The sequence below is a fragment of the Perca fluviatilis genome, chromosome 9, assembly GCF_010015445.1.
Source record: "Perca fluviatilis chromosome 9, GENO_Pfluv_1.0, whole genome shotgun sequence".
In the NCBI taxonomy this organism is placed as follows: Eukaryota; Metazoa; Chordata; class Actinopteri; order Perciformes; family Percidae; genus Perca; species Perca fluviatilis.
This window is the reverse complement of record NC_053120.1, coordinates 39163569-39180746: the sequence shown is the minus strand read 5'-3', so window position 1 is coordinate 39180746 and position 17178 is coordinate 39163569. Positions and strand designations below refer to the sequence as shown.

The 17178-nt window shown below is 40.6% G+C and overlaps 1 protein-coding gene across 1 annotated transcript in view; it reads left to right on the top strand.

Annotated features, from left to right (window-relative positions):
* The first annotated feature begins 6228 nt into the window (after positions 1-6228).
* The window catches only part of sh3rf1 (SH3 domain containing ring finger 1), a 36355-nt gene continuing 25405 nt past the window's right edge, over positions 6229-17178 (top strand). The window contains exons 1-2 of the mRNA XM_039811360.1: positions 6229-6547; positions 7497-8002. Of these exons, the coding sequence (XP_039667294.1) occupies positions 7622-8002 (381 nt within the window). The 5' untranslated portion in view covers positions 6229-6547; positions 7497-7621. The remainder of the gene's footprint in view (positions 6548-7496; positions 8003-17178) is intronic.

Genomic DNA, 17178 nt, shown 5'->3' with positions numbered 1-17178 from the left:
CCTCCATATATATATATATATATATATATATATATATATATATATATATATATATAACAATAATTCACATTTGATTATAAATTAAATATTGTAAATGTTTATATGAATAAACCTTTTTTTTTTTTTTAAAGAAACTAAGGACTTTTATTTTCTTTCTACGTCACTATAACTAACTAACACTATAACACTGTAAGCATGGATGGATTACTGAATGGGCCTACCGGACACCGCACCCCCACACCCCACACCCTTCCCCTTCACCACCTACAAAATGTCACTCATATAAAATAGAATAGAATAGAATAGAATGCCTTTATTGTCATTGTATCATCAAAAATGTAAAAAAAAAAAAAAAACTTTCTCTCCACACTTGCATTCATACACACGATAATAACGATAATACTAAATAAATAGAATCAGAATCAGCTTTATTGGCCAGGTTTGCGTAAACAAACAAGGAATTTGACTCTAGTTAATCTTTGCTCTCAAAGTACAATACTCCCTTAACATATAAAGAATAAAAACAGAAAGGACCGTAAGAAATATATAAATACTATTAAGTATGCAGTATAACAATACAATATCATTTACAAATGTACAAAGCATATACAATAACAATTGAAGAGAGGGAAGGAATGGTGCAATATGAGTATAGTCAGAGATTTAAATATAAATATAGTGCCTAAATATAAATATAGTTCCCAAAGATAAATAGATAAATGAAGTAGTCAAAAACTGCATTGAGAAAAGTGCACATGGATTAGAATTGCACATTGGTTTAAAAACAAGAGACATCCACCAACCAGGAAGAGACTATATAATGTATAATATGACTAAAAAGAGACACAAAATAACTACAAAGAGACACAGAGCAACTACAGTACAAAGAGATGCAAAACGACTCCAAAAAAAACAACTACAAAGTGACCCAAAATGACAACAAAGAGACACAAAACCAGACAGATGTGTAATGACTACAAAGAGACAGAAACCAAGAACAAAAAGGTATATTTTAACCATTACTCGGGCATGTCTCAATGTAGAAGAGGTGAGGGGTCCACTATTCTCATCATCCTCACCCATGATCCAAGCATCATTATCATCAACCATATTATATAGTCTTGAAAGAAAACCCTTGATCCCACAAAGATCCATACAGATCCAAATTGAGACACACACAGACAGAAGACACAAACACAGACAGACACACAGACAGACATACACACATAGACAAGAGACAAAGACACAGACACAGACACACAGACACACACACAGACACACAGACAAGAGACACAGAGACAGAGAGACAGACAGAGACACACACACGAGACACAGACAAGACACAGAACAGACAGAGAGACACAGACAAGACAGACACAGACACAGACAGACACAGACAGACACAGACATGTGAGACAGACATGTGAGGAGCAGACATGCATGTGTGTGTGTGTGTATATATGATGTATATATGTGTATGTGTATATATATATGTGTGTGTGTATATATATGTGTATATATATATGTATATGTGTATATATATATGTGTGTGTGTATATATATATGTGTATATATATATATATGTGTGTGATATGTTGTATATGTGTGTGTGTTATATATATATGTGTATGTGTGTGTGTGTGTGTATATGTATATATGTATGTGTGTATATGTATATATGTATGTGTATGTATATATATATGTATATATATGTATGTATATATATATATATATATATATGTATATATGTATATGTGTGTGTGTATATATATATATACTTACAGACAGACAGACTGTGGTGCCACTGGTGAGTACTATTAATATCCACAGCTCTTCAACAGACCACTAACATTTCTGTCAGCTAGCAAGATTTATTTGTAGTTGCGATCCCTGTGGAATAATATAACAAGAGCCTCCAGTGTTCTCCCACCATGTCTGATTTAGTGTGACAGGAGAAGGTGTGTTTCCTCTGAGATGGAGTTATGGAGCATAACCAAGTAATTGACTGTAGCATCTTCCCAATAACGATAAACAAACCAAGGAGCTTTGCAGCATATTCTGACTTTAATGCTGTAGTAATTTAAGAATTTGTAAATGTTTTTCCTCTATTCTATGAGTCCAGAACAAAACAACAAGGTATTTTGCTCCCAACAGCTCATTTACATCTTGCCGTCCAGCTTTGATGGATGACACTGGCAGATTTCCACCAAGCCTGGCATGGATCTGCCTTTATTCAAATTAAACTGCAAACTTTTGTCATCTGTGCTAAAAGGATGGCATCATTAAATTTCAAATGTAAACCCCGACCATGCATTTTCAAGCTGAGGTTGCACGTTGTATGTCATATTGAATATGCAAATGCTAAATCAATTTCACATTAAATGTCATAGGGTTATGTGTTGGATTACATTGTAAATATGTGTTGTATGGGTTCTGGCTGGCTCTGGCCTTCCATACTATCCACTTTAACTTGATTTAGCCTGGTAGTCAAAGGACAGAGAGGAATAGCACTTAAAGCTGTTACATGTCGTGCACAACAGAGCACTTCATTCAATATTCATGCTGCATGGTGGCGTTGTGTTTGTTGTTCCATTTCAGATTTGGTAATTCTGTTTTATGTTCTGCTATGTGGCTCATATTATGCAAGGGTGGCAGTTTTATCTCAGTCGTGATTTGCATTTTACTTGTTAAGAAGTACTATATCGAGTACATAAAGATAGGCAACTGTCATGCAATGAAAAGAGAAGGGGTTCTGACAAAATGCTCATGGCTTTCTTTGAAGTATTTCGTGAAGAAATGACATAATGGGCTCAGTCTGGAGTCAGGTTATAGCACCAGTGTTGATTTTGTTTATGAATGTCAACTTTTTCTGACTGAGAAATTTCTTTTTGATTTGCTATTCTACTGGTTGCCTGGGCCTACGGAAGTATACTAGTTACACACAAAACAAAGACATCAATAGTGGTAAGTTCATCTGTATAAAGATTTTTTGGGGGGCATTTTTAGGCCTTTATTGACAGGACAGCTGAAGAATTGAAAGGGGAGAGAGAGGAGAGGGGAGGGGGGAACGACATGCAGCAAAGGGCCGCAGGTCAGAGTCAAACTCTGGCCCACCGTGCTGAGGAGCAAACCTCTATACATGGGCGCCCGCTCTACCAACTGAGCTATCCGGTCGCCCAAGTTCATCTGTATAGACCGAATGCAACAGATCACTTGATTTCTGTTAGATATGATAACTACTAAAATTAGACCGGGCTATGAGGAAATCAAAAAGACAGATCAGAATATGACTTGGGAAAGATACAGTCCAACCAGGGTTCAAAATTAACTTTTTCGTCCACCAGCCAAATGGCTAGTGTATGTTTAAATTTTACCAGTTGCTCAATAGATAACCATTGTTTGTTTTGGCTGCTGAGTGTAGCAAACCTACCAGCATTTGGCTAGTAGATGGGGCTAATTTTGAACCCTGACTCCAACCCATTTTCTCTGTTTTGCATTTTACTTGGGAAGAAATTAATTAAATTCTTGGTTTGAATTTACTATAAGTCTGTGTTTGGCTTGATCACAGCTCCCAAAGGGAAAAATCACCCCACAGAGAAATAAATGCACTCACCCGTTATCAAGCGGCATTCATTGACATTCAGCTTTGGTCCCCAATCTAATTTAAAAAGCAGGCTGCCTCTGGCTGAGTTAGTAAGTTTGAAAGTCTTATCAAAGTAGCCTAATACAAATGGTGATCGCTGGATGCGAGTGTCCTGATCTCATTAGCATATTAAGCCCTAGAAATGTTGGTCTGGTTTCAATCTAGACATTGTTGTTTTAAAAAGAGAATTATGCAATATTGTCAACTTGTGAACAACACTCTTAGTAATATCGCTTTGATCTGCACTTTGCTTTTAAAAAAGGTCTTCTGCTTTGGTATTTGCTGCGTTTCAAAACGTATCTTGGACATCTATTTACAGTAATGGACCGTACGAGAGAGGCAATATTTCTGCCAAGGTTCATCCATTTCCTGGAGATTGGGACATATGTCTTGTCATGTCCTCTCCTGCTTTCCTTGTCCCCATTTACAGGCAATAACACAGCTGTCACCTCCATCAGATGTGTGTGTGTGTGTGTGTGTGTGTGTGTGTGTGTGTGTGTGTGTGTGTGTGTGTGTGTGTGTGTGTGTGTGTGTGTGTGTGTGTGTGTGTGTGTGTGTGTGTGTGTCTGAGTGTTTCTGAGAGTGTGAGCACACAGTGATCTTGTTTTTACATTCACAAAAGCCTTTTTGAATAACATTAAGTAGTGTCTGCTGAAGCTTTTTCACAAAACATAACTGAATGTGTGCTGTGTGCTGTGTGCTGTGTGTGTGTGTGTGTGTGTGTGTGTGTGTGTGTGTGTGTGTGTGTGTGTGTGTGTGTGTGTGTGTGTGGTAATGCATACGGGTCAAGCAGAAAAGGAGGGCAGGGGCCATTGTCTCAGCTGAGGCGGAGGGGCGGATTCCCTGCCTCTTCGCGGTGAGGAAATATGACCTGAGGGCTCCTGCCAGCTCCCATGGGATCACATGTGACAGAAGAGAGCCACCTCCGTATAAATCTCCTTCTTTATTGCTCTTTTCTTGCTCTCATTCATCTCTCCCTCTTGCTCAATATGCAGTGTCCTCCAAATGAGATCAAAATAAATCACATGTTTATTGCCTGGTTATGTCTCACTTGCTGTCATCTCCCTCAAGCAGTTTTGTGCCTTTGCTGTCAAGGTTATTAGGAGTCAAAGGTCCATTCCAAATGTGTTTTTTGTAATAAAAGCAGTGCCTTTGGGAGAAGTGCTCTCCCTGTGGGGCTTTTCTTTAGTTTTATATCAGCCAATGACCGGTCCATCAGTTTGCTTTTGCCTCAAGAAAAGATAAACAATAGTATAATCCAGGGTTTGAAGGTTCTTGTTTGTTGCAATTTATATTAGAATAATAATTTTTTTACAATGCAAAGATCACATTAAACGCAATAAGGACAGTTGTAATTTCATAAAACACCATCTAGCTGCCACAATAAGAAGACAGAATCAGAATGGAGTTTATTGCCACAGTAGTTACCCTACGTGGAATTTCCCTTGGTGATAAGTGCATACTATACACAAACAAACTCTTATTAAACATTAATACGAAATAAACAATACATAAAAAAAAAGAAATTTGGGCAAGCAGGATTGAAGCTATAGCATCAAAATCCTGTATGTGTGACTTTTTCATAAGTTTGTTGACTCAGGACTAAAGAGTAGCAGAGTAGTAAATTAGTCCCGTTTGCTTTAACTAGAAACTTCTGATGAATGTGACCACCAGATGTCCCTCTTCACTCTCCGCTACTCAGTTACAGTATGGTGCAACAAAAAGAGTAAAAGAATGTCTGGGAAAGTGAGTAGCCTAGACCAGTTATTGGTATCTATTATATTCGCAAACCTCTTTATTGTATCTGAAATTCAGAATGTTATATGAATGTAACTGAACAGAGAATGCTGCTGAAATGCAACAGAGAGCATCTTTAAGTTGGAGATAAATTAAGTAGCTATGTAATTCAACTGCATTGCCAAGATTGCTGACTTTCAGCTAATAACCCAACATGTCCGTGAGGGTTGCCAAAAAAAATTAAATGAAAAACAAGTTCTTTTCCACTCCGCCTGGGAAAAGATGCTGCTTTTTTTGACACATCATTACATGACGATTAAGTTCACGCCCGTTTGACAACGCTAGACGCTGCCTTCTTGTGCACCTCGGAAATTCCTTATTTCCACGGTGGTAGTCCTCAGTAGGATGAAGGCTGTCAACTAACGTTAGGCTACTTTTGGAAGAAAATTATGTTTGGCCTATCTAAATATTAATAATGACACAAAGTAGGCTAAGTGTTTGCAGAATTGGTTAGTTTTACGACGAAATCATGGAGAGTGACAGTCATAGATATGGTGACAGTAATATCCAGTCCCGCTGAAAACCATGACTGTTAAAAAAAATAATAATAATAAAAAAAAAGGTAAAAACACAGAGACCATTCGTGCCGGTTTGTTGTTTAATTAATCTGTCAAACGTTTTAAATGTAATCAATTGCTGTATCAATTACTAACAGTTAACTTCTAACTATTTGCAAATGTTACAGCTCATTTGTTGGCTCGTTTATGTGTCCTTACCACTTTACCACCGTAATTGACCCCTTTTCCGACGACCCTTGAAGCCCACATACTTCCCCCTCTCTCCTCTTGCTTGTTTCCAGCAACAGAGCAGAGTCCAGCAGCAGAACACAAGTAGCGTACTACTAGCATGGCGCTCGGTGCAGTTGGAGTTCCGTTGTCTCGCCTGTGTCCTTTTCATGTTAGGTTTTACTTGAGTATCTGACAGAAGTTATTTTATACTATACGCTGTAAGGAAAACCTATCTTGGAAGAACAGTAGTATTTGTCTGACAAATAATTCCGATAAGTAGCTTGTTTATTCCAGGTGGCTTGCTAACTAGTAACGTTAGCAAGAAAGCAAAAATTCGGAGATACTGGGCAACAAGAGGAGGAGTCCTGTTTTGGAAGAGGTAAGCTCAATTGCTTTTATTGGGCGAATGATTTTTAACTGTTCATTAAAGAGGTCATTTGCTTTCGTACGAGAAGTTATAGAAAATATGTGTGTTAAGTAACAGTTACGAGTGCTGTAAAACTTGTTAATTGTTAACGGAAACGTTCCTTAAAGGGTGGCAACATTAAAGTAGCCCCATCGCTAGCGAGCGGTGTTTGCTAGCAAACTTACTTTAATTTGCACATTGGTAGTTTTTAGTTCTGGCGTTTCCGAGATAACCCTACCAGTGCTCAGTACCAGTCATAAAAAGTATCAGTTCACGTTAAGTGTTACGTAATATTGACCTTTTTTCCGGAGTAACGTTAACTTACACTCTCGCTGTACAAGCTTGGAATATTTGGGTTTGTATCATTGAAACCTCTTGTGATGTCAGCATTTATAGGACAGGTTGCATTGCGCTGATTTGGTAGTAGTAGCTAGTTTATTTGTGAGTTGAAATCCTTGATACATTTCTCTCTATGTGTTTGCTCTTGAAAGACAAATCACAGTTATTCACCCCCGGCACCGTTGCTGTAGCTTTCTCTCTCTTTTTTTTTTTTTGTCGCGGTGGTGGCGTGTGGTTTAGGGTCTAACGTTAAGCTTCCAAGATCACAGTTCTAGGTGTAATTATCTGCTGTCGAGAAATCAGATTAATTTAGCCTTTAATCTCTCATTGGTTACTCTAGTGACAGTAGTTGTAGTTGTGTTTTGCCAGTGTTGTCCGATCATTACTGTCAGCTGCAACAATAAATGTGGCGTGAATGTGTCAGTTTTTCAGCGTTACAACTGAAATGTAACATTTCCCGTGCTCAACAGATGAAGCAACACTGCACAGTTCCAGGCATATGCGATGTCTGTTGCATGCTTACCATGACCTATTTCTTGTGTGCACAGTTGGTTCATTTGCATGTCTTGACCCTGTTTTACAGCTGATGCAGATGCCATGGCCACAGCCGAGGTATGGGAGTGACGTGACAGTACTGGTCCTGCTTCCAAACAAAAACCTTATCAGCATCATGTTTTCCTGCTGAAGTAGTGGCAGAGCACACAGAGAATGGACGAGTCAGTATTATTGGATTTGCTTGAGTGCCCTGTTTGTCTGGAGCGGCTGGATGCTTCGGCAAAGGTTCTTCCCTGTCAGCACACCTTCTGCCGCAGATGTCTCCAAGGCATCCTAGGCTCACGTGGAGAGTTGCGCTGCCCAGAGTGTCGCACGTTGGTGGAGTGTGCTGTTGATGAACTCCCCAGCAACATCCTTCTTGTGCGCCTGTTGGATGGCATCAAGCAGAGGCCTCGAAGGGCTGGTCCTGGGGCTGGAGTCTGCACAAATGGTACGTCTGGAGCCGTGGCCAGAGCACACAGCAGTGGAACCAGGGACCAAGGCACCCCAGGAGCACAACCCCAGCGAGCTCAGGCTAAGAGCACCCTTGTACGGGTGAGTATACTCACTGTGACTAAACATGGATCAGTGAGCACGAATCTGTGCCTCCCATTGTTTGGGTCAAGCTAAAACAAAATAGAGAAAATCTGTGTGGATTACAAGCAGCATGTTGCATTACTGGCTCTCTAATCTTTGCTGTGGATTAACTGTTATCATGGTGATCCGAAAGCCAGCCAGTTGACTAGAAGCCAAACTAATGGCAGTCATTGAGAGCAGTTAGCAGTGGAGGCAACAAATTATTCTGCTCTCTTTGCCTACTGGTAGCGGGGATTTTTTCTGTAAGAAGGGTTCTCAGTTCTTTCTTCGTTGCTAACAATGCCATATGTCTTTCTTGCAGTTGACATCCATGCTGTAGTGTTGCTTGTGAATGTAGGTGAGAAAAGCAGGGCGGGACTACAGGGTGGTTGTTTAAGCTGCCGTGCCGAGAGGAGCTGTAAAGTGTAGTGGAAGCAGAGGAAAAATGGGAATTGCCTCCACCCTGTGTTTCAGCAGTTTTATTTAAATAGATGAGAGAGAGAGAGATGAGCTTCTGTAAGCCCAAGAAAATATGGGTTGACTTTAACTTGTCAGTGTTTTTGTCCTAATAGTTATGTGGAAACAAGATGAAAGCAGATGCTGAGGCTAGCATATGTTCTGGCATGTAGTCTAGTGCTTTAATGTTTTGGTGCCATTTTAATGTAATTTATTGAACCCTTTACCTCTAACACTTATTTACACTCCTCCTTTGGGAAAGTATATATATATATATATATATATATATATATATATATATATATATATATATATATATATTAGTTGCTTCAGTTATAAAACTCAAAATCACACTTGTGTGTGAATGTGCTATTTTCCCCGAGCTGCCCAGTCTATTTCTTGTGGAATTTTAATATTGGCACATAACAGAAAATATAACATGTTACCGTATCAAGTAAATAATATTGTCTTAATTCTTGATTATCAGGATCAATAACATTGTATGCTGTAAATATACCTAAATGACACTTGTTTTAATATTATTGCATGTTGAAAACCTGGCTCAAAAAAATGCGAGAGTAGAGATGTGGAAAACCCGCTGGCCCCTCTTTGAGCACCTCTGGTCTCCACGTAGGGAGGATAAGGTAGATGAAAAGATGTCAAGGTCCTGTGTAGAATCACTGGAATGTCAAAGCGCTGATAATGTGTCTGCCTAGCCATGCAGGTATGACGATCAGAGACCTTGCTGTAAATCGCTACTGGGGGACCCGCCTCATTTGCCATAGTATCACTTCAGAGGATTCATGCTTATTTCAAAGCTGTTTGTGCATTGTGGAATTCCCCTGGATTCTGAAAAGCCTGTTTGTTGGAGATAAAGAGGTGGACATTTGAAACTACCCCATTATTTCACCCCTCAAGTTTTTAAGATTGACAGTTTATTATACTCCCTCAGTATAGGCACAGGTCCTCCTTAATGCACACACAGTGTATGAAAGTGTTTTTGTCTGAGTGTGTATAATTGTGAAGTGCGTTCTGATTCCTACTTTCCTTGCGTTTCCAACTGTTCTGTAGAATTTCATTTTATTGACTGATAGGGCCCCTTTCGCCTATTCCGCCAACCTAAGGCATTCTGCTGCTGAAAGAGAACAAGAGAAGACATGGCTGTGCAGGTGTAACGTTTTCAGGACATAAAAGGCAGAGATCAAAGCTCTCGCTGATTGCCCAGTCTGATCTTTGGCTAGTGCTGCTTCATGGGGACTGAGCGCTTCACTGCCCCTGGGTGACACCCTCTCAGTCCCACTTCTTTATTGTTTGTCGTCTGTCCCCCGTTATTTGGGGTATCTCAAAGCTCGAAGCAGCTCCGCCGGTGCCGTGCCCCTGTTCAGGCAGAGCTCCGCCTCCAATTCTTATATGGCCAGAGTATGGCTGGGAGGGGAGAGCGGTAGGGACTGCCTGACAGATGTACAACGGGTTTTGTTTCGGGTCCCCTCTGATCTTACTGACTGGCCGACACACGTATAGTGGCCAAGAGAGATTGTGTGTCTATAGAAGGCTACCAGTAACAGAAGCTGATGAGTGTTAAGTGAAGGCGTCAGGACCAAAAGGGACAAATGTTTAGCGAGTAACCTTGCACAGTCAGCTTTTTGCCCCTCCTCTTACCATCTCCAGGGTTGCAGCAGTTGTTTGACACTCTGGCCTGGTATTTCTTTGATGAGGGGAATAAAAAAAGGCTCGTCGTCTTGAATGTACAGCTGTGGTTGTCTGGCCCTTCACAGTCAGGTTGATGACTCACCTCCATGGTGTGCCGTTACATGGATGTTTTGTCTTTCCCTTGCCCTTGTTGACTCAAATAACACAGTATTTTGTTCACACAGATTGAGAACAGATAGCCCAGTGGTATTTTTGCGTGAGAGTGAGTAAAGCCATTGGAGCTGTCTGGAAGTCAAAGGTCAGGGTTCAGGAGTCACAGCAGTCAGGGGTCAGAACCAATGAGGAAGAGGGAAGAAGAGAGAGCGCTTTCCGTGGATATCTTTACTTATCATTGTAGTTCTCTCAAGAGTTGAGCCAGTTCTCCCTCAGACTTTAAATAGTTTCTTTTAGTATCATTTCTGTTTTTGTCATAAAAGCTTTCATGTTCATTTTTAATGATGTTGTGCATTAGCCACACTTTAGAGTTTAGGTTACATTTAGAACTCTAATATATGCAGTAATGCTTAAGTGATAAGTCTTTAATTAACAATAATAACTTCACTCAACTACCTAATTAGATGTGAGTGTGTTTAGTTGATGGGAAATAAGACACTATTCTTTCCTACTGAGCTCCTGGGAATGTAATTAGGTCATTGTCTCGTATTTGGTAAAAAAAGGTTTTCTCCTTTTTTGTAGACCTCTTATGTTTGATGGCCTCCTCCACCTGCCATTACTTGTCTTCAAATCCACTGAATTGATTCTGAACAAAGAGGAAGCAAAACAGCCTTTTAATTTGGTGTTATTTGCTGCTGATTGAAAGGAAGATGTCTAATGCTACCCACAAGACATTGCAAAGTCTTTTGTCTCCCACTTATTTTTTATAATGAAGTTGTGGTGTGTTTTGTCCCATCTCTTTGTAGTTGATTTATTTCTACAGAGGAAAAGAATGCTGTTTATTGGTTCCTTATGTAGAGGCATCTCATTAAAATTCCTTTGCACCTCCCTCGTCTGAGGTCGATGAGTCACGCTGGCCCTCTTTGATGACATCATATTGTTGTTGAAGCCTTTCCTCTTGGCCGACTGGCTGACCTCTGCCTGCACGACAGAACCCAGTCATTACACCCTCACGCTGCCCACATACTGGCAAACACATACTTACTGCTTTCCACTTGGGATTTTTCAAGAGGGCTTTGGTCTATTCATTCCTGCTCTCTCAACACGCTCACACTTTTCTCTTGCCTCCCCTGTATTTCCCACGGAGGTCTCCAAGTAGCCGTGGCCTTCCGGACAGTGCGTGTCAGGGATTTTGGAGCCACTTGTAATTTTCTCTTATGAGACACTGACACAAGCTGTATTTGTCCCCATATTTCTGCCATGTACCTCCTCCCTCCTTGCTGTGTAAATCCAGGCTGGAGCCTGTTAGAGGTCTAATGAGATTAGAGTTTATTAGACAGTGAGTCGGCACTGCTCCCCGTTCTCCTCTTACGGCTGACTGCTGACTCTCATTCTGAGGAAACAAACACTTGTTATTTAGTGAAGCAACCTGTGTGTCTGAATCTCTGGTTGCCACTATGTGTTTTTACACACTTACCTAATACACTTTGTCATTTTGTTTCTTGTTGACAAGTACAGTTTTTTCAGTGTCAGATTATAACTTTTAATGAATTGTTTCTGACTGTGTTATTAACTAAAGCGTCCAGAAAACAGGTAGATAAATGAGAGATTTTCACACCGCCAAGTTGTAAATTAAATTTAATGATGTGGAACCTAAAAGGTTGCAAATGTATCCATCTATCGCTTTCCTATACCACCCATCCTGTACAAGCTCACAGTGAAGTGGAGCTTATCCCATCATGCAATTTGGCAAGAGGAGGGGAATCTGCACCTTCAACAGGTCTGCAATCTATCACACTGCTAATATATAAATAGACAAACACATTTATCATCACTTTCACATCTACTTCCAAATTTCACATTCTTCCCATGTTTTTGAAAACATGCAAACAAATGGCCAGTTACACTGTGGGAAATTAAGAGACCTAATCATGTGATGTAGGTTCAGCCATGGCCTGCTCATTGTAGGCCAATACTACTCCCCTGACAAAGGGTGTGTGTGCTTGTCTTTGTCTTTTTGGGCTTTCAAGATTTTCCAGACACATAAAGGAACGGGTTGACTCTTTCCCGCAGACAGAGTAGGATGTTTTGTGTTAATGTGTGTGTCTCTGAGGAATGCCATGAGTAGTTGCAGGTCACTGTTTCTCCTCTAAACATTGGGCTCGTCTAGTCTTGTCCCACTTGCCAGCTCATGTTCACCTTCTTCAGTAAAGCTTTTAAGTGTCAACATGTATTTATGTGTACTGTTTTTGCTGTTAGTTGTAATTCTGTTCTTTGACTCACAGGTAAGTGTGGCAAATTTGAAAGGATGGTAGGGGCCTGTGTTTGCCATATGCATAAAATCTGTTGATAGTCATTAATGCAGCGATGTGCCTCTGCACCTGAAAGCTCCAGGGCAGACTCTGCATACGTCTTGTATCTTGTTGCAAGGGATCTTTTCATATTCATCTAAAGAGGTAGCCAGCTGGCCATCATTTTCTGGACAGTTATGACTTATGTCTAGACCCCTATGCCAAATTGATGATTACATTTAACCTCACTGTGTAGGTTTTGTTCACAAAGGTTTTTGTTTCTAGCGGTTTTAACAACAAGATTCTGGGTGGTCCACCAAAAGATGCCACATTTGCCAATGGCCCAAGCCCCTCCTGCTTCTTCCGTCCATATCTCATCTCCTGTCAAGTCTGTCAGCATGACAATAGTAAAAGAAGCAGCCGTGACCTGCTTTACCACCGTCCTGTCACACCTGTGGGGGCCAATTAAAGCCTTTCTTTAGCACTCATTTTATGTGTGGTCCAGTGGCCAAGGTTCATGGGGGAACATTTTATTTTATCAATAGTTTGTCTTAGAAACCACTTTGAGCCTGCTTGCTGTTATATTCTAATCTAATTTATACCAGAAATTCCAATATTTTTTATGTCAACTGGTCTCCTGGTTTGGGTGTTACGTATTGCCACCAAATTGTCTTACAACTGTTTTCAGTGGAATACATTCTTTTGTTTTTTCAGCTGTTTGACAACATGTGTCCCATTGTGTCCCTCCCTTATTCCCCAGGTGCCCCTACTACCTGCCTGGTCTTAACAGAGCAGTTTGACCTCTCACCCTGTGTTGTGATTGGTGGGCCAGGATTGGTCAGCCATGGGCCGTTTGACTGCTGGCATGTTAAGTGTTCAGTTCCCATCCCTAAGGCATGAATCATGATTTGCTGGGATTTTCGTTTTCAGTTGTTTGACCTCCGACCCAGGAGCTTTTAGTGGCTCTTGATACATCTTCAAGCAGTAGTGGCTGCCTGAGAGATGTGTGGTCCCAGACATCCTTTTGAAATGGAGGTAAAAAAATTATTCTACAAAATATTTTAAAAGTTTTCCTCCAATCTCTAGCCTTTCCTCCGTAAGCCGTCCGTGGGTGTTTTCTGTTCGGCTATGTGCTGAAAAGTTTCCTGTTTTTCTTTGAGGCCCAGAGGTGCAGTTAATCTGCGTTGTCCCCTGAGTGACATCTTTGTCTCAGTTATGAGAAGGCACTGGGTATCTGGTACTGTGTCCAGAGGATGAAGTGTTGCATACTTTTAATTCAAAGCAATTATGTGAATTCTTTCATATATCTGCTATAATAAGTATCACTGTTATGTACCATGGGCTCATTCACTTGCAGTCAGAACAGTAGTAGTCCCAATCAAAAGAGACTTGGAAACTATAGTTTCCAAGTCTCTTTTGAGTGGGACTACTGCTGTTATCTACTACTGTTATATCCTTTTTTTGTCCGACCAACAAGAGATTCAGTTAATGATAAAAAAAAAAACAGCAGGAAAAAATTTCATTTGACATATTTGGTAGAATAAATTACATAAAACAATTATTCAGTTATCAAAATAGTTGCACACTATATAAAAAAAAAAAAAAAATATATATATATATATATATATATATATATATATATAATTTCTCTTTTTCAATACAGATGGTTAGAAATTAAATATTAGTTTATTTTGGAAGAAAATATAAATCTTGAAAACCAGGCTACTGAAACTCTGTGTTCTCAGTTACTCCACATGTGTGGGATCTCTCTTGCTGACAGTGTGTGATTAATTATTAAAGTAGACTTGAATAGGGGAGAGCTCTGACAAAGAGTTTGGGGTTGGGGCTTTCATCCATAATATGCACACACATCCCACCACAAGCACTGACTACAGAATGACATTCACACTCGTATCCCATCATACATTTCTGATTAGAGGCAAATGTACTTTCAGCCCAGTTGTTATACACAACCACAAACCCAGCCCTCTGTAAGTGTGGCCTGTCAAAGCCAGGGCAATGTTTGTTTTAATGAGTCACAGACTGATTTTAGATCCATTATACAGTGCACACCCACAAAAACACAGGTGTGTAGTAAGTACACAAACACATCTGCGTCAACACTATGTTGCAATGTCAGCCCAGATTTGAGCCAACCAGCCTGTGTTTCTATTCTCCATGGTAGAAAGGTGGGATCTTCATGTTGATCATGTCAAGGAGAGGCCCATGAGCTCCCATGTATATGGACATGCTGATTAGTTTTAGAGGCACCACCATCTGTCTCTCCTTACTCCCCAGTTCTTAATGGTATTACTGTGGGCTGAGTAACCACAGCAACCTGGGATTTTTTGCAATTGGAGTCTGTGCCAGCAGAATTCTCTGCTTGTCAAATGTCTCAAGGCTTATGAGCCCTGCCCCTGCCTCTACTGGCCAGTTAAAACCAAGATAGATATGAAAAACATAGATTCCTTACTAATACGTTCTTCTATACTAATAGTGCTGAAAACTCAAAGTATTTAAACTGAGGAGAACTGCTGTAATAGTGCGGCACAGTCCTGTTAAAGCAACACTATGTAACTTTTCCCGCTTCGGTCCCCCTACAGGTTGGAAGGGGAATTGTCCATTACGTTACGTTGTCCAGTTCATTCAAACTTCAGATCCGCTACCCAATCTGGCTTGCATAATGTAATGTAATGGACAATTCCGCTTCCAACCTGTAGGGGGACCGAAGCGGGAAAAGTTCTTTAATGTTGCTTTAAGGACAAACCACTCAGCACACCTAATATACTAACAAGAAACTAGTGAGGGTCCCATCTCTGATTTCCTCAGATTTGCTCCTCGACACTCCAGAATGTGATGTCCCACTTAGTATTCAGTGGAGACGATTAAGGAAAGCTAGGAGCTACATGTTACAGCTGGGCTGAGTCGTGGGTGGAATGGACAAACGCACTCACACACTTTCTTAAGGAAGTGAAAAAATGGTCAGCGCTGTGCTGCTTCTTGAGTCTTGAGAACAGATGCAGTGTTTGTGCCTTGGCTCTTTGCCAGTACTGTGTCAATATCCTGGCTTTGTTTGTCCACTGTAGAGGCGTACAAATACCAGCCAATGCAAGCAAATGTTCTTCAGTTGCCCACTAGTCTGACATGCAACACTGGACAATTGTAAGATAACTGGGAGACAACATAGCAGTGGCTATAGCAGGTTTTATTTGAGATTCAGCAACCTACTGAGTAGGTAGGTAGGTACGTAGTTGTCCAATTTCTTGTCAAATTTCCCCTGGACTTGCAACTCCCTGCGTAAATCGAAGTCCGCCTAAGCTGAGCAGAGCAGGTGGCTCACCCTGAATGACTAAGAGGAACAAAAGGCCACAGACACTGCACGCTTTCACCAGCACAGTGGAGAGTAATGTGAGGAAATGCTTAGTATTCAGCTCATATTGACTGGTACTCAATACACAGATACTGTGACATTTGTGAACTAATCCCTTTGTAGCTTAGATAGAAGTGAACGTCCTATGTGCAACTCCTCCTCTCTCTGCTAATCCAGGTTATTAAATACCTAACAAAGCAAGGTACCTCTTACTGTCTCGTTGCCGATGCAAATAATGCTTTTTACCCAAATATTCTATTGATTCGTGAATTGCTTGCTTACTTAGCTATTGCCACTGGTAGTGCATGAAAACATTTTCATTGCACTTGCGGGTGGCTACATTACCAAGTCTCCAGACCAGCGTCAAGTGATTTCTTGATCTGGTCTACGTATAAAATGTTTAAATAGACACTATATTTTACACTTTAAATAGACACTTGGAATGTTTATCATCTGATTGTCATCAGGGCCACTGACAAAATGTCTACAGGTCCATGTCACAGAACCATATTATAGTTTCAGGATGGCAAGCTTTCTGTCTTTGAAATTTTCTTTTCAGGCTTTTGATCTCACACTGTTTCTCTCCCCCTCTCTTTGTAGTTTGCATCTAACTTCCTTGCTCTCTCTGTCTGCTCTGAAATGTGAGTGGGTTCCTGTGAGAACAGTTGTTAAGCCCAGTGTATGAACTGGCACAGAGTTCAAGAGTTCTGTTCTTTTCAGTTTTTAGTCAGACTGGGTGATCACAGGGCCACCCAGAACCAGCCTTTACCTCTTATCTGAGGCCAGACAGGTAAAAAAAACATCCCCTACGCAAAAAGCTACAGAAAGAGATGTGCCAGTTCATGTGCAAGTGGTTTCATGTAATTGCATTTTCACGGTAGAGCCTACACATGAACCCCAAACACACGAGAGCTTCATGAGAACCGCATGTGTGACAGCTCCACAATGTGCATACACTGTCCCATAAATCCATACTCGCTTCCTGCTAAAATGCTTTCTTTCTGATGACTAATCTATAGCTTACTGAGTGCACTCAGCTCAGAAATGTCTTGATTGTGGTAAATGTTTTATACACCCCACCCCCATCACCACCACCTAAGACAGCAATCTCAATGTAGTTCCTGGTTTTGCACATGGCAGCTTTATTTATCCTGCCTGTATCCCAGCTCCAAGGAGAATGGCTTTGATGGTAGTCTAGCACACAGGTTCCCATGAAGCCCCAAGCTACACCTCAG